Below are 24,102 nucleotides of genomic sequence, written 5' to 3' on the forward strand. Positions count from 1 at the left end.
CTGACACCTGTATTATGTGCAATAATTTTCGCTCCCAAGTCAAGCCAACTGCTTTCATGGTCCCTCGCCAAAGGATGCCTTCAAAGACTCACAGGGCTCATTCATGAAGCGTTTTCTTAATCCCCTATTTGATGCCTCTACATTTACTTGTTTTGTAACAGTTATTCAGAAAAGCAACACAAGTGGTTTTGAAGACTTGAACACCTCAAAACTGCATTTAATTTTACAGTAGCTGATGAAAGTCAACCGCTAGTCTACAACCGGAGTTGTAAACAGGGTTGCTCTAGGAAAGGCAATGTTGGAGTGTCACTTAAAATTCATTTATCCCATTACGATGCCTCCTTTTCCAAACTTGAGATCTGGATAAGCTCTGTAATATCAGCCACGGGACCCTGTTTCTTTCACTTTTAACAAAAACAACAAATTCCTAAAAATAACTTTGGTTTATCTTGTGATGACAGAGACATTTCTCAGTGGAAGTGAAACTTGGACAAAGAATTTAAAACAGATATTAGATCTAAGTTTGCTAGTGTTTAAACTAAGGTGCAATATCTCAGAAAGCCAGCCATTAAAATACATCAATTACGTTTTGTTAATTGTTGTAAGTAGTATAAAAAAAGACATTACTGTATTGCTGAGCTTGATTTCATATCAGCAGCTGTTACTGCACATTAACTAGTGCAGGAGTCAAGATTGAAGTGTGCTTTGAATCCCGCCTTTGTACCAGCTAAGCAAAACAGGTCTTCTATCGTTTTCTTTAAAGTACCAATTGATTTTGTGCTCCTGCAACTGTGGCAGTGTGCATTGGTTTGGCTCTTTGTTTAAAACTGAATAAGTTACATCTCAAGACTAAATAATTTGCCGAAAACAAAAATCTGAAAATATACTTCCCCTTTTTTCTCCGTAAAAACTAGATCAAAAGCACATACCCAGATCCCCTCAGACAGTACTTGAACTTTCCAGAATCGTTCTGCCCAGTTTTCCAAAGGCAGCTGTTGTCGCAACCGCAGAGTACCTATACAGTATATACGTAGAGTGAGATGTGCAACGCTGCCTGACCCATTGGGAAGGTCACATCTGGAAGTGCGTCCCATTCTGCAAAGCGGGGGTGTGGGGGTGGGTTACATGGACATATGTTCAGGGAGCACATAGGAGATGTCATCCCAGGGGTGGCGGTACAAACCCTGTTTCAGCCTCTTCTGGTCCAGGTAATGTCCTAAAATGTGAAAGGGACACAAGTTAAGACGTTTTGTTTTTAATATTTTAAAAGTTAGTGTCATGGCTCTGTCTGAACGGAACTCACCAATGAAGCCCATACTACGTCCGAGGACAAAGATCCCATTTAGTGCACCGATCTCCACAAACTCGTCGGCCTCGTCTCTGGAACCAGTTCAACATTCATGTGAGAAACAATGCTGGAGATTGTGCCATCAGCACAGAAAGCAGCAACACAGACAGTGGACTTTTGGCATCTGATCTATGAATAACACATTTTCTTAACACTTGAATAAAAGTGTTTATAATAGGGTTGGGCGATTGGACGACTACATCGTCTATCAACAATGGGCTGAGTCCATCGGCCATTGCTTTTTTGCCCGATTTTTAGGGTGATATTTGTCATTTTATTTTGCTAATGTAATAGTCTGCAGAGTAACAACCTCTGCTCTGCACCGCGCTCTCATCCAGCGGCGAAGTTCACACCCACTCAGCTGACCATGAGTGCGCTGAGCTGGGTGACGAGTGAGAGGAAAACAGCCTGCAGAGTCAGACTCTTTAAACTCTTTCCACGCGGTAAAGTGAGGATTTGTTTTGACCAAACCAGAGTTGGTGATTGTTGGAAGAGTGGACAGACTAACAAAGATGGTTTTGGTGAGTTTTACATGATTTTCTGTCGAGTTTAAATGAAGTGTGTTTTCCGAGGAGTTAACGAGCAAATTAAGCTTGTATTAGTTCGGCAAAAGAGAGAAACTTGTATTCATAAGGTGAACGGTTGTGAGTTTATTTTGTTCACTGGATGTAGTGCATGCGTAACATAGTGAATTCACCACTTGCGCACATTTCCCAGCTGAGACCTGAGAGGTCGGGAGAAGGTGGGTGCGGGGACAATGATATTGCCAATCGCCGATGGATGGGCTGATGACGATTGCTTGGAAAATTTTCACATATCGCCCAACTCTAGTTTATAATTATAAGTCATAAGCAGATAAGTGTTTATTTATGCATTTGTCAACAACTACAAGTCTTTTAGTCAATTAATCAAACAAAAAAATCTTTACAAACAAGATTTTTTCTGTTACAAATCAATCAAAGTTATTTATGCACTTTTCATATTACAGGTTGGCATTTTTTTTTTCACAGTATGCTGAAAGAGTATAGTACTGCAGGCAGCCTTCATTTATTGGAAACATGGGAAAAGAAACTTCATATAGATGCTGGTTGATGTCTGGGAGATGCTGACTTGTTTCCACTATGTCTCAAATGCAAAACAGAGACGACTAGTCTGTAAACTGCTTTATGTAAACTGCTCTGGCAACAACATATTTTTGTTAATGCCAATGAAGCTATTTGATTTGATTTAGTCTCACCCGTTGCCTGTGGCCTTGCTGGAAAAAAGGCTTTGGCATAGAATATTTATAATAATTAATAGAATCTCAGCCATGAATTTAGGAAGTGATCCAAAATGCATGCTAGTTGGGACAGCAGATGGCTTTATTAACGGCAAATAAAGGGAATCATTATAAAATGCCAACATTCAGTATATACTTTGATCTTCATAACTACAACTTCCCAACTAAAACACCAGGCTACTTCAATATATTTTGTTAGAGTACTTGACATGTATGCTATGTTCTAAAGACAAAGTATTTCATAGTACAATGGAGCCCTTTATGCTCTATATGGGACTGGATATTTCCACTATTCTTACTAGAGTTTACGTAGTATAGACTTGTTGTTAAATTTGTTTGTCCTACAGTACGTAATGCTTGAGTCTCTTTCCTGTGATATCAATGTCTGTGAGCCAAGGTGTATTGTTTTTATATTTGTTTCTTCATGGCGTAACAGTTTGATATTCTTACCGTGTGAAGCCACCACACGTCCTTAGCAGGTCCACAAAGGCGACACCAATAAAACCGTCCACGTTGAGGATCAGGTTGGGTTTCTGAGAACAACAAAGTTAAATTAAATTAATCTGAAAATCAGGAATGTCAGTAAGCCAGCCAACCTATGACCAATTTCTCATAGAAAAGAGAAGAGGTTCTGCACACTGTCCAAAGATATCAAGCTGAAACATTCATGTTGTTCATCAGTAAAATGTTCTAATTGTAAGACTGTAAGGATAAAACAGAGAAGCAGACACAACAACAAAAGAAATAAAAGAAGCAAACTGTGCAGGTAAAATTTAAAAAAACATCATGCAGTTTATAGAAACAATCTCATTTCAATAAGCATGATATATAAGCAAATACAAATGTCATTAAATCCACAAAAGTAAGCAAACAAGAAACTACAGGATCAAAGAGCAACCATTTGATTTTATCAGCGTCTTTACGTTTTATTTTACTGTTGCTAATTCGGCTGATGAGTACCTTGGAGGTGGTGATCTTCTCTACGTCTAGGGCATAGTCGAGTAGCTGGGTGGAGGTGAAATGCTGCTTAACAAAGTCCTTCAGAATCTGCACCCGCATGTCTGGGTTGTTGATCTGAAAACGGAGACAAACTGTGTTTTATGTTACAGCTTTGAGTCTTGTTTCAGTTAATTAATGTAATAAAACTAAGAAGAAGCTCTTAACTGAAATAAAGGAGAATTAATCAGAGGCATCATCTTATCGGTTTTTTACTGTAAACTAAAAATGCCACATCATTAATGGATCTTGACAATGTAACTTGAGGAAGTGTGAAAAAGCTGCCTACTGATTTGACCCTGTGGCCAATGCCCATTATCAGCTTGCCGTCCTTCTTCATCTTGTTGACAAACTCCATGGGCAACATGCCGCTGTCGAAGGCCTTGCTGAACTGCTTTGCAGCTGCATCCAGAGCACCTCCAAAACGATCCCCCTGGAATTTATAAATAAAGTCAGCATAAGTAGTAAGAGACAAGAGGAGGTCATTTTTGCAAGTTAAAGATGGGGGAACAGTATATGTGCTTTAGTGTTTGCATGTGTGTGAGCAGTACTGACGATGGTGAGCAGGCCAGAGGTAAGGCTTGAGATGAGGTCCTTGCCAGCACGAGCACAGACGATGGTGTTGTGTGCACCGGACACGGCAGGCCCGTGATCAGCAGTCACCATCAGACACATCTCAATGAACTGGCAGGCGTAACGCGGCAACCTAAACAGAAACAGAGTTTATTCCACTGAAAATATATTTGTCAAAAAGTAACACATAACGCCTGTTGTTGAGTCGTCAAACCAACCTGCGTTGGAACCAAAGCAAGCCCAGCACTCCTCCTAATCCCATCTCCTCTTTAAAGACCTCAGTGATGGGCATGCCAGCATAGATGAGCTCCTGGCCTCGCTCGTCACAGATGCTCGTCATGAATGAGGCTGGCTTACGGATCAGGCCCAACTCCTGGAAGAAGTCCAGTGGAGAGGAAAACAAATATGAGATGGGTTCTAACTACACCTGGACAACAAAACAGTAGTGATGTGTATCAATAGCAAGAAGATTGTTCAATAAAATAGTTTCACTTAGATGCATTAAAACCAAACAAGAAAGCACATGATGGATACGCCCTGGCTCAAAAACAGCCCATCATATCCCTTGATAATTGAACATGCTGTGAGTGGCACGCAAACAGCCAACGATTTAACAGGCGTGTTGTCCAGTAACAACACTGACGTGACAACAACTGTTAACAAATTCTACAAATAAATTATAAAATTCTTAGACAAAAAAAGATGCAGCTTTTGGGTTTACCAAGGAGTTATGATGAAGGTTCTTACCCTGGCCCAAGAGTAATCCATAGGTACCGTTGGGGGAGGAACCTCCTGAGCAGGGACGATAGTACCATTGGCCACCAGTTCATCATAAACGGTCCTGTTTCACCGTGCATACACAATGTCAGGGGAAAACCATGATAACAACACAGTGATAAACTGTGATATGAGCGTGTGATGAATTCCTCACTTGATGACATCCCCCAGCTCATCGAAGCTCTTCGGTACATAAGCTCCAGCGTCCCTCAGGGCCTGGTTTTTGGCTACTGCTGTCTCTGACGCCTGGTTGGCACAAGCCCCTGCATGGCCAAACTGAACCTGAGGATGGCAGTGTTACAGTTTGAGCTCAGAAACATCCCAGATAACAAAAACAACAGCGAAATCCAAAGCAAGTTACAGACTACAGACCTCTGAAGCGAACATGGTGGCGCAGGTTCCGATACACCAGCACACCACAGGTTTGGTTATTCTGCCCTCTCTGATGCCCTGGCAGATCTTGTACTCTTCTGTGCCTCCAATCTGGGTGGTCATAGTGAACAACAGATTATAAAATTTACCAAAAATTGTCTTGAAGTTTTTAGGATTTTATTGCAATGTGGTATGTTTGTTGTACATTGGGTGTATGCTTTATCAAATAATTTACTCACTTTCTGCAACTTCTATTCTAATATTTATGTTGCTTATGTTAGTCATTTGCTCATATTTATGTTTATACTTACTACTAAACTTAAAATACTATATTTTGCCTCTCATTGTAAAGTACACTGAGTGTAATAGAATGTGCTATATGAAGAAACTTGCCATTGCCACAGATTAATTTCATAAGTACATTTGAATTCGCACAGGACATAACCAAAATGCTCCAAATTAAGGTAAAAAATAAACCAAACACTATTTTAATTTTGATCTGAAAACAGGAACTTTTATGGAGCCACTCCCACCTCTCCCAGCACCACTATCATCTGGATCCCTGGAGTGTCCTGGTAACGAAGGACGTGGTCCATGAAGGTGGAGCCTGGATATCTGGACAAAGAGCAACAACACACAAAGACTCTGATAACATGCTTCTGTGGAGCTGGTATAAATCATGTAAAAATCTGTAAACAAATTGTTTTACGACAGGCCTCAACAGAACAACTGTCTTTCACTCTTAAGCAAATCATTTGCAAATGTACCTGTCTCCTCCAATGGCCACACCTTCATAGACGCCGTCTGTGGTGCGGGAGATGATGTTGTTCAGCTCGTTGGACATGCCCCCAGAGCGCGACACGTACGCCACGCTGCCAGGACGATAAAGTTTGGAAGCCAGGATGTTGTCCAGCATGCCACCTGTGTTGCCGATCTTGAAGCAGCCCGGCTTGATGCCTCCAACCTGGGAGACAGAATATAAAACACATCAAATTAACTTATGTGTGCCAGTTCATAGGTGTCATTTTCTGCTTACTGATGTTTAGGCACATCTATACACTCACAATGGTAACTACATTAAAGTCTACTGCAATACTTCAAAGAATCTCTTTGTTAGTCATCCCTGATGGTGTGATATAGCTGCATACCGTAGCAGGCCCAATGATAGTGACGCCTTTCTCATCTGCCATCTTGATCATCCTCCTTGTCTGAGCTTCAGGAATGCCCTCGGCTATGATGGCGATAGTGTGGATCTAAAAACAAAATTAGATAAGAAAGCTGGCTTTCACGTCTGATGCATATATTTAAGTAGTGATACACAAATTTGTTTGTAAACAATTTTACAGCACGTCTTTTCTACCTGTGGGTACTGCATGGCCTCCACTGTGCTGTCAAAGGCTGAGCGCAGTGATGCAAAGCTGATCAGGACGTCCACCTCGGGGTGCTTCTTCATGGCGTCGGCCATGTTCTTATAGACCGGCAGCAGGATCTCTTTGTGGCCCCAGTAGAACTTCTGCTTGTGATCGCCACTGGAAATACAAGGTAGAAAGATAGAAATAAAGCAAAGTTTTATTTCAACATCACTCAAACAGTCTGATTTGCAAATCTGGATAACTACTGACACAACTGATTTTTGATATTTCTCAAGAAAACTTACTTTCTTCAGATCGTTTTCCCACTCAAACTAAGAGAGCTGAATTCAGTACATATTGCCAAGGTTGTGAATTGCTAGAATACGTAAACTAGAACACAACCTATCTATTCGCTGATATTGGACTATCACAGCTGTTTCAAAAGTCCTGTATTGGCTGAACTCTGACGTAAACACATTTAATCAAAATGAAATATGACTTGATAAAAGATATGAGGACTTGACATGTTAAAGCAGGAAACAAGGATAAAGAGTATCACAACTAGATGTTAATATTTGCTCAAAACACTCTGCTATAGTGGATGAGCGTTTGTTACATTATCATCCATTGTTGTAGGGGAAAAAACAGACTTTTCCTTCACTCATTACAATACTGTAATTATTTACACCTTGACAAATTGCTGTAGTTTTTATTATTAATATTATAATCATGGATCTGAATTGCAATGACCACACACAATATCTGTAGTGAAATGCATTAAGGACAATCTGCTGTAACCTTACAGAGACGTCCTTCATCACTTACGTATGAAGTTTGTAATTTATCTTGGGGAACCTACGTGAAGGGGTAGACCATGGCTGCCACAGAGGGTTCGTCCCGGGAGCACACGTAGTCAAAGTCCAGCATGCCTTGCACGGCCCGTGTCTGCATGCCCCAGACGATAGCTTTGGTTTGTTTTCTGAAGAGCGTGGTGGCTTTGGCTGAAGGAATGAGAAGGCAGAGAGAGACAGAGAGAGAGAGAGAGAGAGAAGTCAGAGCTGGAAGCAGAAATAAAAATATTCACAGGGGGAGTCAGGCTTAGGAAAACAGCAGGAATGTGGATGATAACAAGCAGAGTACAGAGAGAACTCACTCTGAGGAAAGAGATACAGGAGGCAGAGAAAATAACTCTTCATGATTAAAGAGGTTGTAATTACAAAATCAGCATTACAAACACTGCCACAAAAGGAATGAGAGGTTTCTCTTGGTTGACACAATTGAAGCAATGCCTGCATTAGACATTATGCTTTATTTTTCACACTCTTGACATATCCACTTATTTTGCAGGTTTTTCGCAGATGTATTGTAATTCAAGTGCATATTTGTACATGTTAACACGTTACTCTGAGAATCCATTATTTTGTCCACCTCCAAGTCGCGCTGTTAAAAAAGGATTAATCTGGGGTCTCATGATGTTAAAAAGGTTCCAGTGTTTGTGATTAAGGCTGCAACTAATGATTACTTTCACTATCGATTAACCCGTTGATCATTTTCCCAATTAAAAGCCAGGAAAAGGGAAATTGTTGGCCAGCGTTTTATTCAAAGCCCAAGATGATATCCTAAAATCTCTTGTTTTGTGCAAAAATATTCAGTTTACTGTTACAGAAAACCAAAGAAAAATATTACAAATATTCACATTTGAGAAGCAGAAATCAGAGAATTTGGACATTTTTTCTTTCAAAACTTACTCAAATTATCAAAGTAGTTGCAGATTAATTCAATAGTTGACAACTAATAAACATATCAAAAATTTAAAATAGGGGGCACACTGTCTGAAGTTAAGATTCAAAAATTCATGCTCACATGCTACTAACAGCTCTGAGTTCTGCACAAGGCCATTACATTATCTCAGATAAACAACTGGCAACCTAGTTTGACCATCAGGGAATTAATCCTTCATGTTTTTTTCAGAGCAAATATCAATGCAAGACAAAACAAGAAATGTTCCTTTTCAGTGCATTTAATAGGATTCCAATAACGGTTTTACGTTTATTAAAACTATTTTGCAAGATGCTTTTCCTACTGTATGTTTGTAAAGTTGCAGCTTACTTGTCAATTTACAAGCAGGAATACCACGTAAGCTTGTCTAAAAGACACCGAGTGCTGCTGACACAGCTGTCTACTACTAATTTAATTAACACGTTTCAAGGCCGGGTCCAGATACCACAGCACCCCAGCAGTACTGCAAGAAAAATGTCTCTGTTCAGACTGAGCTGAAGGCCTCTGCAACCGATTCTGTTTTGAATGCAGAGTGTCATGTTAGTCCATGTGGTCTGAGGCATTTGCTGTTAAGATAATCACCATATTGTCACACATTTTTTCCAGTCCTCCCATGTCTCTCCTCTCTGTCCAGACTCACTGCCTTTTGCTGTTCTCTGATTCGATGCAAACGAACTTGGGCACAGAGCTATCAACTGTCCAGTAACACCACCGCTTTTTTAACAGATGACTGTAGAATGATGAGTAAATGTTTTCTGGGTTTCTGCACCAAGTTAAATCTAACTTTTCATCTAACGGGGAGGGGGGGGGGGGCTGGGGGGAGGGGGGGGGGGTGGGGGGGCATTTACTTTGTAATATAAAAGCAAAAAAAAAGCATATTTCCCTTGTTTTTCCTAAAAATGACACTTCCCCATTATGAGCTGATGAGCTTCCTTGCTACTGTAGCTAGCATACGTGACAGCTGCAGAGTGCCAAATTTTTTTCCAAGGAAAAATTGGCTGATTGGCTAGTACTCATTGCTTTCATTGATTGGATTGGTTGGGTATAAGGCATGAGAAGTGAGATTTGTTAGGGTTAGGTTAAGAATACAGGGGTAAGCCTATCAGTGGATCATACATTTGCCATCCTGGAAAAAGAAAACACTATTGTTGACAGTGTTTGCTGCAGGTCTGATGGTATAGACTGAAACGGAATTAAATCTAAGATTTTCTTTAATACTCTGAAATGTTTTTTGAGGAAACTGAATTCGATGCTTATTAAATTTTTTAACCTTTAGATATATTGGTTTTAGGATGAAGCTGGTCTTGAAGAGAAAGCACAAATGTTGAAATATTCCAATTCTGTCGGGTGTGGTGGTTCATGGTTTCGTCTAAAGGTACTTCTACAGTTAAATAATATTTAACAAACGTCAAAAGAGTGCGAAAAAGAAGGACAGACTGGGAAGGCAAAATGGGAAGGCAGGGGAAGTGGACAGAGGGCGGAGAGGGCAGGAAGACAGGTTTTTCACACCCTTCCATACCTCCGCTGCAGCCTGCAGAGGCTTGCGCTTCTGTGACCCCACGGGACGGGAACACAAAATATGACAAAATGAGCACAAAAACAAAAGGAGAAAAGAATGAGTGCAGTTTTATCTTATTCATAGAACAGACTTCAGAGCATTCATTTCACTGTGTGCCATCTCTGAAAACACTCCGTAAATAGCACGCCAGAGGAAAGACCATGCAAAGCTCAGCTTCTACAGAGCATGCCTTTACTGTGCTGCTGCTGTGAAAAGCAATCTAAAAAGTAGTCTAACCACAGTTTTATCTCAACAAAGCCTGTGCTGAACATTGGACCTCGGACACTACAATTAAAACTAACCCTACAGAGCAACTCAAAGAGGACAAGCCTCTTCTGAACATCCATGTATTTGAGTCTTAGCATTAGAAAACTGAGGATCTGTGGATTATCTATATTTTTTCTCCATTTCTTTTATTCTAAATTATTCAAAAAACATAACAAAACAAAAATCTTATTACTGAAGAATTCCCATGTACCCACTGGACTACTGAGGTATGCAAACGTGAGGGCCACACGCCAACACACTCCTTGCTACCAAGATGAGAAGGATGTGGGATAAGAAGAAAAAGGGGCAAACCAAAGTGTGTGGGCAGCTGAGCGCAGTGTGTTCATGGCACACCTATCACTTACCTTTCCAATCGCCTGTGACCACATTCTTCAGAGGCCACAGTAAAGAATGAAGACAGTCTTAGAGAAACAAGCATGAAAAACATGAAGGTGAGTGGACAGTTTGTGCAGCAAAACAAGAACAGGAGGAGGAGGGAGAAATAGAAAGAAAATTAAAATACAGAATAGCAGTGAAGGCGTTTGCAGGAAAGGAGAATGCAGGGATAAGAGAAATGAAAAGCAGAAGTGTATGAGTATATATGGAGCATTGCTTATAAGAAGCTGTGGAGAGGTGAGGGCTACTGTGTTAGTTACCTGCTGGAAGACCCGCTTTAGACTTTTTAGCCGGGGTGACATCATTAGACGTCCTGGGTTCAGAGAAGGAAGCGGTCCTTGTCGTAGCTGGTGTCTGTTACAGAAAATAAGAGAAGTAAACATTTACATTATTCAAAGGGTTATTGAAGTTTCTGTGGAGAAATGGTAGCATGAGACTAATGGTATCCCTCTTACAGTAATATTTCTAGATTTCGAGTATCAAAATTTTATGATCAGTGGAGAGAAAAATGCCAGGTTTACCCCTGCATCTGATCACGTTGCAAAGCCTGTATTATGGTAGCTACCTGTGGTGAGAAGAGGGTCCCTGGAGTCTGTGTCAAGAGTAGAAGTAATCTGGTGGATTGAGTATTTCCCTGTCAGATTTTCTCTGGTATTTTTAGTGGACAGAACGCCGACAATGCAAACTGACAGTAAACAGTACTGTGAGTATCTGCTGTATATATTGCACATATTCTCTGTTACTGAAATGCAAAAGCAGACTCTGTTATTTCCCGGTTTGGTTTGGTTTTGTAGAGGTCCAACTTTTCGAATTGACTTTCTTCTGTGATTGCGAACTAGATTTGAGTGAACCGTTTTGGTGTTACGGGGAAATAAAAATTAACTCTTGACAGAGTGGATTGAACTGAATTTTTTAAAAACCCACTTGTATCAATTCAGTATGGTATCTGTCGATACACAAATTTCAAGAGGGAAAAAAAATGGTATCAGAACATCTCTATATATTTCATTAATAAATTTCAATTTTTAAATATACGCACGCCATGTACATGCTTATAAACAGTCAATATGGTATTGACAGGTATGCATTTTTTGACAAGAACATTGTTTAAAAATGTCTTTTGTGAATTATAAAGTACTGCAGTAACAATTTGGAGCATATATCTTTTATGTTTAGCAAGTTTGTTCCCAATAGTGTACCAATGCAAATGGAAATTGTGATGTATGCCTTTGATTTTCAAAGAAAAGATCATTGAATGTCATCTGTCTGACATGGAGGCCCACAGCTAACACATAGACAGGCTAAAGTGCACACAAACGTCATTAAAATAAAACCATGTAACACTTTACGAATAGAACTTCTCAACCATGTTCTAAAGTCCAAACCTTGGATATTGTTTGAACATTAATGATTGAATTGTATCACAAGTAAGTGAATGCCCTTCAGACGCAACACATTCTGCTGTACGTATGAACAAAAGTTGCATATTTGAGCAGTCTCGAATGTTAATGTATTACTCAGCAGGAACTGTCAGAACAGGCCAGTCTTAACATAAGGACAATTCACAATTGTGTGTCCGTTTAACTAACTGTTAGCACCTGAAAAGTGGGTGCCTGTCTTCAGCAACACAACATATAGAATGTTTAAGGGGAGGCTGAACACCTGCTGACAATCCTAATTTTCTCTTGGTGTGCTGAATGAAAATACCATTGCACTGTTGCTGGCATTGAGGAGGAAGTTGGCGGTATGTGCATCCATCGGGGGCTGGTTAGGGATTGGCCGGTGGCCCAGAGCCATTCCAACAATGGCCGTCATGTGGGTCTCAGTACCAAACACATGGATAGGAATACCTGTGGTCTTCCCTGCAGACAGACAACCAGAGATAAACAACTAAATTCTGAAAAGTAAAGAAAAACAAATAAAACAAAATAAAATTCATGCCCTTGTATTACTTATGCATGCATTCAAAAAAACATTATTGTCTTTCTTTTCCATTCATGTGTAGTCCAATCAAGTAATCTAAAAAAAAAAAAAAAAAAAAAAAAAAAAGATTCATCTCACTTACCTACTTCCCCCATTACCCTAAGTCCCTCCTGGTAGTTGGGCCCGCCACGTCGAACAAAGATTGTGACCTCGTGCTCCTTCAGAGGACCTTGGTAGTCTTTGATGGCCCTGACAATGCCCTGAGAACAGAGACAGACACGTCAGCTATGTAGATCACTGACCTTTAATTCTTCTAAAATATCTGCACAGATCCAGTTGAATCCCGGTTTGGACATGCCGTTTCTGTGTGGAGCTTGCACAGTCTCTCGGTGTACATTAATAGATTTAATAGAAGCTGGCTACGGTGGGCAGTGTGTTTCCTCTTTAACTGGAGTCTGAAATTGTTATCTGGGCATAAATATAAGATAAATGGTTTGCAAACATTTCAAAACTGAAAAGGAACAAAGCTAGAGAAGTTCTGCTATTCCAAAACTGAGTGACCTCGACCAACAAACCAACCAACCATTCAATATTTCAGAAGTAACAACATATTGCGCTGGAGTTTACTTTTCGTCATGTTTCAGATGAAAGCACTCATGTGTTTCACCTTGAATGTGGCTGCTACGTTGGTGAAGTTGGCGATACTTCCTCCGATGATCAGCACTTTCCCTGCAGGGGACAGACAGACGAAGTGATATATGAAGAAAATGTTCAAGGCTGAAATTTGACACCCCAGTAACATGGTGACAGCCGTGAATTCTATTACGGGCAGCATACTTACACACAGTAAACAGTGGTCTTTTGACACACTAAAGGAGAGCAAACAGTTCACACTGCAGAAGAATGATCCGATACTGATTTGGATTCTTAAGAGAGCCTGGTAACTCCCTTCACCCACTTTCACCTTTGGCCTACTTTTTCGTGTCAGCCGTACCCACCTTGAGGATGTTTCTCCCGTGTCATGAGAGAGAGGATGGTTTTAGCGTAGTCATAGGTCTGCTGTTCACTGGGTGCGCCAGAATATTCGCCATAGTTGGCCAGTTCATCCACACCACCCAGGTCACAGATGGTGTCGCTGAAGAGGACAGAAGAAGGATGGTCAAATACTGTGTCCTGATTTCTAGTTGCTAAAACGGCTTGATGTGAACAAATGGAGCACCTGTAGACTACTGAAGCCCCTCCTCCAGCCACCATGGTCCAGATCCTGCCACGAGGGTTCAGCAAGGTCAACTTCAGACTGGCACCACTCTTTGCATCCAGATCAGCGATGTACGCCTCCTACAATGGACATAATCATATAGTGGTAATACCCTCTGGTCAATGGGCCAAGGGTGAAGGCATACACTGAAATTCAAGTTACTTATGTACTTCAATTACAGACTAATGTCAGTCAAAATAAAGTTCAAAGTTTAAGTTTAAATAATTTGAAAGAGGCAAAAAAAAAATTTTTTCTAAGGACAAATTATAAAAAGTTACTTCCAAAAACATGGAACATTAAATCCTCCTGCGATTACTCTGTGAAAAAACTTTTCGTTTTGTGTTACAATGGAATGGACAAACATACATGACAACCTGCTTTATTATCCTCAGATCTTACCTCTGGATATGCTTCTCTGCCAAAGGGTGGTGGAAACTCCACGTCACCCCATTTAGCCTTGCAGATGTAATCTGCTGTGGCATCGATCTTTGCTGCCATGTCGAGGACGTACACTCCATCTTGGGTAACAACTGGTTGAGAGAATAAAAGTTGTGTTTCCATTAAATTGACATTTTCATGTGTTCCTCAAATAAAGATGCTACAGAAATGTTATCATTAATTTTCATGAATTAGTAATGTGTTCCCATAAATTAATAATGAATCTCAAAGTACTTCATTCATTCTCTTGAATTGGTAATGTGCAAATGGAGTCGTTATAGAAATAGAAACGGTTCCCATCTTTCAAAACTGAAGAATAACACTGGATTTTGTGTCTGAGAGTCCTAAAGTAGAAATGAATATAAATCTGCACAGTTGAGAGGCACATTGAGAAAAATGTACCGAGAGGGTTGATCTCAAGGTAGGTGAAGTAGAGGTCCTCATATAAGTTGAAGAGGCCCACTATAAAACTGGCCAGGACTCTGAAAGAAGGAAAACAAAACGTTGATCAAAATCATCATACGAGAGAGGACAACAAGTCTAACAGAAAAGTTACAGCATATAAAAAAGAGATCCGAATGTTCTTTAAAAACAACTACACTGAAAATATAAGAACACTAAATAATATCCACCATAACTAGGTTTCAACTGACAATAATATGTAGGACAATCACTATATATCATAATATAGTTCAACAATTGGACAAAAAAGTCACTGGCACACAAAAAAGGATAATTACTGTCTTTTCCTTTGTAAATTAATAATCTACACACAGTACTGGTACAGAAAAAGTAACTGAACTTGGCCTGGTTTTATGCTTCAATCCAAATTTCAGGCAGGATAATAAAGACTGAACTGAGGTCTTGAAAGAGCATAATTACCACTTTTGATATTATAATTAATGGATATTTTATAGTTTTAAACATGTGGTATCAAAAAAGTATCAAAGTATCAATACTTTTGACAACTTTACACTATATTATATTTGTAGCAATAACTGTCTAATCACATAAGGGGAAGCACCTTTCATTTAAGTCTCTCTGGGCTCTTTTCCACCAGATTAGTTCTGGTTCTTGACCCGGTTCCATTCAAAATTCATGGAACACTGGTGCCATCGAGCGAACCAGCCTGTAGAATATGACACACACTTTGGTTCCCAAGGAAAACTTGGTATTATTGTTTCCAGCTGGCAACCAACTGGTTCTGAACCAATTTATTTTTTGGTGGAAATGCTCAGAATGGTTCAAAATTATGTGCTTGAACTGGAATGAGGCCGATTCCATGTCAGTGGAAAAAGCCTACCTAAGTTGAGTCAGCAGGGTGCTTGGTAGCAGCCCTGCATACAGAATATCATGGAAAGTATCAACTCTTTGTACAGTAAAAGTATCAAATACAAACAAAAGTGCAATATATATAAAACTGGCACCACATAAATGCTACAGTATCACATCACAAGGTGGCCTTCAACTCCTGTCCCCTACACAATGGACAAGATGACCTCCTACTTGGGTTTGATGATTCAATGATTCAGATATTGCACACTTTTTTCATTAGAGAGACTCAGCATCGCTCCGCCATGTACTGTTCTAAGTTTGTAAATCTTTCAGAGTTGATAAAACTAAATACAAAAAAACAAAAAAAGGTATGTATCCGTACTCTTTCTTATCATCAGGAACGTGTGTGAGAAGCTGCTCTGTCACTTGCTCCTCACTCAGCTTGTCATCCACTGCGACCATCAGCCTCTGGGCCTTGGCGTCCACGTCACCCACCTCCACTCCTCCCTCATGGTGGAAGAGCACGTGGTCGCCCTCACGCGTGGCATAAATACACATGTAAAACTCCTCCTCCTGGAGGGCAAATACAAGGATACAAAAACAGTTTCACAGATTTAGTTTGCAAACAGCAGGAGAGTGTGGAGTCTTGCATATTTACACAAGACTGACAAGCTGTTTCAATAACCGCCTCTAAGAACATCAAGTTCCTTTTTTTTTTTTAACCAAACTGACCTCCTCGAACGTGAAGAAATCAGCCAAGTAATCACATGCACACTGACACCCAAAATAACTTCCAGCCCTGGGTGTTCATTGTCCTAGCTGTTAATAACTTGTTTCCATGGTTAGTGTGGGTCTATGATTAAAGGTGACACAAACGTAACAAAAAGGATGTGGAATGACAAAACACAAGAAACTGGTGCACATTACCTGAGTGTGTGGAACAAAGGGCTCAATGAGGAAGTTCTTCAGCACGCCCTTTGCCTTTCCCACCTATTCAAGACAAACACTTGATGTCACAATTACCACAAGCATGATAGTCTAACCTACTTATGGACCTGAAAGTGAACGTCACAGAAAATGTTTCCATTTGCTCCAATCTAGAAAACACTAAACATGTTTTCTATTGGAAACTTTTGTGGTGTAAAGGACAGAGTAAATGAGTGAAGTCTGCAAATTACATGCTAATCCAATGTTAAATTTACTGTCTTGCCATCTTTACACACTTGGGCTGCAACTAACAATTATTTTCATTGTTGATTATTTTCTTGATTAAACAATTAGTAAATCTAGTCTATAAAATGTAAGAAAATGGTGAAAAATGTCAATCAGTGTTTCCCAAAGCACAAAACGACCTCCTCAAATGTTTTATTTTGTCCACAACCCAAACATACTTAGTTTACTGTCATCAAGCAAAGAAGCTAAAAATATGAACATTTAAGAGGCTGGACTCAGAGAATTTTAACCTTTTTTCCACCAAAAAATTACTCAAACTGATTAATGCATTATCAAAATAGTTGGTGACTAATTTAATAATCAATTAATTGTTGCAGCTCTTTTACACACCCTGTTTTGTTTAGAAGTTTTTCTATGCACACATGTAAAGAAACAACTAATGGTAACCAATAGATGTTACGTAAATTCTAGAGCTGCAACAACTAATTGAGTAGTTGTCAACTATTAAATTAATCACCTATTTCTTTATTTAGCTTTTCAAATGTGAATGTGTTTTGGTTTCTTTACTCCTCTATGACAGTAAATTTAATATACTGTTGTGGACAAAGAAGACATTTGAGAATGTGACCATTGGGCTTTGAGAAACACTGATCAACATTTTCACCTTTTCAGACATTTTATAGACTAAACAGCCACTCCATTAGTTGAGAAGATGATCAACAGATCAATTGATAATAAAATAAATTCTAACTCCAGCCCTCGTAAATTCCTATTCTTATGGAACTGATGTATGGCGGCAGCCTGTTTGAAGAGCAGCAAAGCAAGAATGCTTGAATGTATGGTGGACCAGAATAGGCCACCCTCCTCTATTGCATTACATAACCTCTGACCCGGCAGATCTAAACATAAGCCCATGGCCTCTGGCACCGGACACAGCAACCTTCTACACACGACTGCTCCATATGCTGAGACTAATGACAAGGAACTGTAGCTTAGATTCCATACACAATGCAGCAGTCTTGTGATTTATTACCTGTGTCCGACTGTTAGACTGCATTTTTATCTTCATTTACAACATAATTAGTCAGAAATATTCCATGCAGGAGCAGGGATTGTCTGGTAAATATACCTATCTGTCTAAGAATAAATGAACACCAAAAAAGATAAAAGGTGAGCTGGTACACTGAGCAGATTACAAGAAACTTAAATGATATTATTGTGATTGGGGGATACAGACACAGAATTGCTAGTCCTTCATTAAAAGACTGGCTGCTCTTTGTCTGGATAGCAAGACCGTTAAATGACCAGCAAAAACTGTGCTCAGAAAAAGAAAAAAACATGCATAGCGCTGAAACTAACAATTATTTTCATTATTGATTAATCTGAAGATTATTTTTACAATAAATAGATTAATCGTTTAGTCTGTTCAATGTCAAACATTTGCCACAATTTCTGAGAGCTGTGACATTCTGAAATTCAAAGAGTCATCATTTACTATCTTATTAAATAACTGACAAAGCAACAAATCCAAAGCTGGAAGGAAACTGGAGCCAGCAAATGTTTTAGACGATGAAGACGATTAATCATCTACCAAAATAGTAGACAACTACTGTTCTTTCTATCAACTAATCGTTCCAGCTCTAAGTGTAATGAATTAAAATGGGTCACTCAGTTGACAAAGCAGGGATCAAAAACAAAACAAAACAACACAAGGTTGTTCATTAAACTGAACCAACTATTGCCAGAGTGCAGGTACATATTCCTGATAGATTAGTTTGTAATGTGAACTGCATATTTCTATTGGTAACTGGCACAAAAAATAACTTTCCTGAGGTAAAATCCTGTCATATTCACATCCTTCTGAACCACTGTGTGGTGTTTTGGTCCTTCTCTTGGGTCTGTTACTCCAGCTGGACTTTCGGATCACATTTCATGCTGGGTTGTTTTTGGTAATAACGCTCACTAAGACAAACAGAGAGATTTACAGTCAAACTCACAGTGGTCTCTCTCATGAGGCGGGCTTTGAGCCACTCTTGGACACCCTGCAGGTCCAGGTTGATGCCCACCAGCCCGAGCTTCCCGCGTCGCTTGATTAGTTGATCTGGCTTTACCACCAGCCGCTGCAGGGGAAGCAAGTAGAAGACAGATCAGCCACATATAACACAAGCCAGAGATTTGTATCAGTACTGATACCAGGCCATAAAATAACACTAATATTACAGAATTTCCCCATTATAAAAGAATATGACAAGCCTTCCATGTACAGGTATTACTCTCTACTAGTGACTTTTAATAAAGGTAGAAAAATATGCTTGTTTCAGCTGTATGTTAATGGCTACAGCAGAGATTCTCTTTTTTTTCTTAACCAAGAACCTCTAACAAAGACATAGCTCATTTTTAGTTTAGTTTAGTTTAGTTATGTGAAACCACTGGGCAAGAGCTATCCTTATCCATTCATTCATCCTGTTTTGATTCAGTGACTTGTTCAGTTCAAAATATCACACTGCCTCAGGGATATAATTTGGTACAGATATAATATATAAGACATAATTTGACTGCGCTACTAAAACAATGTTGGTGTATAATGTGATGCACAACGTGCCCAATGTCCTGCAATAACCATCTTGTTATATTACTATGATCACTCATGTCCACTTGTAGTTGTTCCAGGTTGTAAGGAAATACTACTCCAAACATTGCAAGGTGAATATTTTGCTCTTACATGCCTAGCGCGAAGTTTCTTTGAACATTTTCCCAAGTGCACACAAAATCATAACAGTCAGTCGAGGCATCTAAATATACAGTCACATGCCACTGTGACGGTAATGACATAATGTCCTGCACATCATGCATACAGAGTTTCAGGAACTTGCTCTATGTAATTAGCCTCATGATTGCAATATTCATCTGCCAGCTGAAAAAATAACCAAGAACCAAGAAAGCTCTTGAGGTTCTACTGAGTGTGTCGCAGCAGCCTCACCTCTGTCAGCAGCCACGGGTGCTCCTGTGTGAGGCGGTCCCAGTCAGTCTCAGCGGTGACACTGGCATAGCGGAAACGGTTCTGCACAGCCGCTGCGGTGCAGATGTACTTATACAAGAACTCTTTTCCTGTCTGCTCTGAGATGGCTTTCGCCGACATGGCAGCGCTGTGTAGCACAAGACCTTTGGGAGAGGAAAGCTGGCAGTTAATTACAGAGTTGCAACATCATCATGTGTATGTATTGTTGATAGAAAAAAAAACTAAAACCTAGAAACTAAAGGCCAAGTCAATTCTAATTTTTGACCAAAATGGAAGCTACTATGAAGCCCTGATGGAAATGTATGCAAACAGGATGATGTGATTTAATGCAATTCTCTTACACACATTATATGTAGGACACTCAGTACAAGTAATTGATAAAATATAACTATATAACTAACTATAATTAAATAGTTAAACAGTCACACAGAAATGTTTTACAAAGACTCACTAGCCTTAATCTAATGGGTCACATGTTTCATTTAAATCAAGCAAAGTGGCCTTCTACAGCTTTCTGACTCTTTGCCAGCAATACTTATCAGTCTTTTCTCTAACCACGATAAATTGCACAAGTTTCCCCCTATCTGTTACATGGCCACATACTCATCCAATCTGCTTTACTTGCAGTGAAGGCAACTACCAACATCCAAAATTAGACCTAATACAGAAAGTTATGGTCCAAGATATACAGATGATTCTCTGCACCAGAACTACTGAAAATGAGCTAAAATGTGTTCATTCATCTGAAAGAATCATTTCTCTGTTTAAGCTAACACAGCTAGCCACTGGAAAAAGCACAGAACAAACAGTAATACTGCTGAGTTTTAAGGTTCTTGTACGTGACTGATGACAGCTCAGTTATTCTTTGTTCCAACTCTAGAAATGTGGGATACACACCAACTGAAACAAGAAATAATTTTGTACTTCCCAAATTGATTGGTGTCACCTCACTGATGATACTGTAAAACTGTCAAACTGTCATCACATACTTTAATAAAGGATATTAATTCATTCAATCAACAAACCAGCCTTTGTCTAACATGTGGAGGGATACAAGCAAAAAAAGACCCATGTTAGCACTCAGGGCAAAGATGCAGCCAGAGCTGAAATGATTGGGCAAACAAAACAAACTATACAGAGGTCACCTTCTTCTCTACAGAAACTGTAATGAACTGCTCTAAATGGAGCCACTGAAAAATAAACACCAACTATAGTAGTTGTGATATTATCACAGTATAATTACCATATTTAAACCTATATTTTGCTCCTCATACACACATTTTTGCTGTATTTTGTGCATGTAGTCAATATTTTTGCTGTAATTAGTGTGTGTATATATATATATATATATATATATATATATATATATATATATATATATATATATGTATATATATATATATATTTTTTTTTTTTGCTTTTAACTTTGCAGCTTATGTTCTTGTTATTTGTTTGTCTTCTTCTTAACTCTGACACAATTGACAATTGACACAAATGTCGTTCACAGGAAAGTGATGTACAGTTTTGTGCAGGATTGAGCAAAATTCACCAAGGAAAGTGCAAAAGTTCACAATATGACAATATCTGTAATGTATATGAGAGTAATCCAAAACATATGTGGTCCAAACCCTGGATTACACCCAGGCTGAATTCACAAGTACACTCACATTTGAAAAGACAAGTTTAATCAGTGATAGAGTGTCATTTAGTTTGGAAGCATGTTTGGGAAGGTTACAATAATATGTTTATCTGAGAAAAGAATGAGCCTACACAGACAGGCTGCACTGATAGTCTTCACATTCCTGTTTCAATCATCACTGCACGCTGTCAGACCTGCTCAACCAAACTATCACTTCCAATGCTGTCTCACCTCATATAAACATACTCTCCTACACTTATAGGTCATGAGTTCCTTGCCATAATGTCCAAAGTTTACAGGTCTAATTTAAGGGAGACAAACTATGAAGGCTGGCGTGTGAAACCACCCAAACTGCTCCATAAAGTACCAGTACTGCAACCACCACAAACCAAACAGTGATAAGCAGCGAGCCTGATAACATGCATCCTATCTCGTCTGCCTCTGTGTAACTGATAACATTTTATGGTGGTTTTATTTCAGCTTCTGAAATATAAACATTGGCTTTGTGGCAGCGGCTTCTGCATCAGCTCCAGCACTTCGACACAAAAGTCAGCCAGCAAGATGTCTGTGATCTCTAACCTGGTGGGTCTGGCTACTAGGATTTAGCTTAGCAGGCTCTCCTGTCATGCTTTCAGAGGCAGATGTCCCAGTATTTAGCCTGCCATAATCCACGAGTCCAGTCCATTGTTTGAAGCCATCAAGCCGTGAAATTTGTGTCAATGTACAGGCTCCTGAGATGAAGGAAGCTGGATTTGGAGGCAGCAGCATCACGGGGGCCAGTGAGAGGGTACACTGCTTCAGACACAGCTGCTGTTTCACGAGCCTGGCACTGCTAACTTATAGCATCACTTTTCCCGTGCAAGCTGCCGTGCTACATCATGTGCGTCAATGAATGAAGTGAATGAGGCTCCTGTGTTACCCGCTACCACACCCACTCGCCTCAACTAGCTAGTCAAGCGAGTTCAATAACTTTAGATCGGTCCGCAGTGTGTAAATAAACAAGTTTTGAATAGTGCACAGGTGTAGAGGGTACAGCACAAAGTAAGACGAGAGTGAGATGAGAGAAAAAGCTTGCCACGGCGGGGAGAGCTGTGCGGATGGTGGAAGGTTAATTTAGCTTCAACTCAGCTTTTTTTTTTTTTTTTTTACCCTGACGAGTTTATCTAAGTTATTTCATTTTTGCGCATAAACTTTAATTCACATCTTGGAAAAACAATATAGGAAACTGCTGTATCTCTTTTATCTTTGGCAAGATGACAGTGACTGCAGTTTTTTGCAGACAAACCTCACTGCATCTCACTCGCTAACCTGAAGTCCTGACAGACGGGCTAACTGCAAGCCTCACTCTGCTGTCAAAAAGGGAACCCACAATTTACGAAACTCTCGCGAGAGATGTACGTGTTGTTTCATCGTCGCGCAACTTGTACAAACAAATTACGTTTTAGAATGTGGTAACATTGTGATTAACATCTGGGCAGGATAGGGGACAAAAGTGCCCGTTTGAAGTTACGAAAACAGTATAGTTTAAGTATAAATGATCACTCTCGCGAGATCTTTCGCGGGACTGGGATTCTCTTCTAAACGCGACCACTTTGGTGCAGACGGTGCGAGCTAACGGGTATTAAGAGAAGCTAACGAACCACTGGGGTTTACAAATAGGAATTGAGAGACAATATTTACCTTGTCAATGAAAGTAGCACCTCCTCAAAATACAGGAATCGTGTCCAGGTCAAAAATGACACAGCTAAAGAGTCACTTCTGCTAGTACCGGCTGAGCCCTGTCCTGCCAGTTGCCACCTCACTCTCGTCTTGTCGCACCATAATCTGGCGACCGATTACACGTAGAAGCCGGCGCCTGATTGGTTACGACGTGGTCACATGCTAATGTCAGTCACACCCACATCTTTATAATAAGAAGCCACCCACAATAAATCACCATAAAACAAAATAACTTTTCGTCGAAATGACATATAAATGTTAGGACAAATTCTATTTTAGCTTCTTCTCTCTCTCTCTCTCTCTCTCTCTCTCTCTCTCTCTCTCTCTCTCTCTCTCTCTCTCTCTTTTTTAAAGAAACCCCCAATTCCAGAAACGAATGGAAAAAATTATTGTACAGAAACTTCAGTTAATTTCCAGGTCAAACATTACTCCTGCTCAAATGGGTAAGGGCTTCAAGCCCAATTTGCTAAGACTTTATAATCATTGATAAAACCATCATTAATAAATGGTAAATTGATAGTTATACTTAATGGTTACTTTACTGTTAACAATTAAATTATAATAATGTTTACTAATTATTAGATATTATTTAATTACCATTATTTGACATGTTTTTGTTATGTGCAACAATAAAAGTTTTATTAATGTAGTCACAATATAATTGTTATCATCTCCTATCAGCTATGATACAAAATATTTTTCTTTTTAATACACAAATAAGTTAACGATAACATCACTAATTAGGACTGGGCAATACAATTTTATATTATAATCATATATGAGACTAGGTATTGTGATAGATTTTACATTGTATTATATCATGATATGACATGAATATTGTCTTTTCTTGGTTTTAAAAGCTGCATATAGTAAAGTGATGTAATTTTATGACCTTTGCCCATTAGTCAGTATATCCACATTACTGATGATTTTTTTTAATCATAAAATCTCATTGGATTAA

At 39.4% G+C, this 24,102-nt stretch overlaps 1 protein-coding gene across 3 annotated transcripts; it reads right to left on the reverse strand.

The window, feature by feature from the left end:
- Positions 1–1,102: 1,102 nt before the first annotated feature.
- On the reverse strand, positions 1,103–23,261 carry aclyb (ATP citrate lyase b). 3 transcript variants are annotated; one of them, XM_084740616.1, is made up of 30 exons: positions 23,103–23,261; positions 19,745–19,926; positions 18,762–18,884; positions 16,519–16,581; positions 15,974–16,164; positions 14,719–14,798; positions 14,278–14,408; positions 13,840–13,958; positions 13,619–13,755; positions 13,288–13,349; positions 12,763–12,880; positions 12,405–12,559; positions 10,958–11,051; positions 10,667–10,723; positions 9,996–10,025; positions 7,557–7,698; positions 6,706–6,874; positions 6,494–6,598; positions 6,113–6,309; positions 5,879–5,960; positions 5,346–5,456; positions 5,128–5,255; positions 4,944–5,037; positions 4,415–4,569; positions 4,179–4,329; positions 3,913–4,056; positions 3,588–3,701; positions 3,078–3,160; positions 1,304–1,380; positions 1,103–1,216 (listed from the first exon to the last, which is right to left on the reverse strand). In XM_084740616.1, exons 2-30 carry the CDS (start codon positions 19,901–19,903, stop codon positions 1,122–1,124), a joined length of 3,366 nt encoding a protein of 1,121 aa, XP_084596742.1. In that variant the 5' UTR covers positions 19,904–19,926; positions 23,103–23,261; the 3' UTR covers positions 1,103–1,121. The 3 variants fall into 3 exon arrangements, with proteins under 3 accessions (XP_084596742.1, XP_084596743.1, XP_084596744.1); XM_084740617.1 differs by lacking the exon at positions 10,667–10,723; XM_084740618.1 differs by lacking the exons at positions 9,996–10,025; positions 10,667–10,723 and having other exon boundaries at positions 23,103–23,260.
- Between the last annotated feature and the right edge of the window lie 841 nt (positions 23,262–24,102).

Source organism: Lutjanus erythropterus, chromosome 17 (genome assembly GCF_056507025.1).
Source record: "Lutjanus erythropterus isolate fLutEry1 chromosome 17, fLutEry1.hap2, whole genome shotgun sequence".
NCBI lineage: Eukaryota > Metazoa > Chordata > Actinopteri > Lutjaniformes > Lutjanidae > Lutjanus > Lutjanus erythropterus.

Bases quoted from the DNA above. Each gene is read 5' to 3' on its own strand.
- aclyb (XM_084740616.1), bottom strand. From the start codon at position 19,903: ATGTCGGCGAAAGCCATCTCAGAGCAGACAGGAAAAGAGTTCTTGTAT. The intron at 10,724-10,957 runs GTAACTAACACA...TGTTTCTCTAAG, and splicing joins TAAAGCGGGTCTTCCAGCAG to ACTGTCTTCATTCTTTACTG. The intron at 1,217-1,303 runs GTGAGTTCCGTT...TTCACATTTTAG, and splicing joins ACGTAGTATGGGCTTCATTG to GACATTACCTGGACCAGAAG.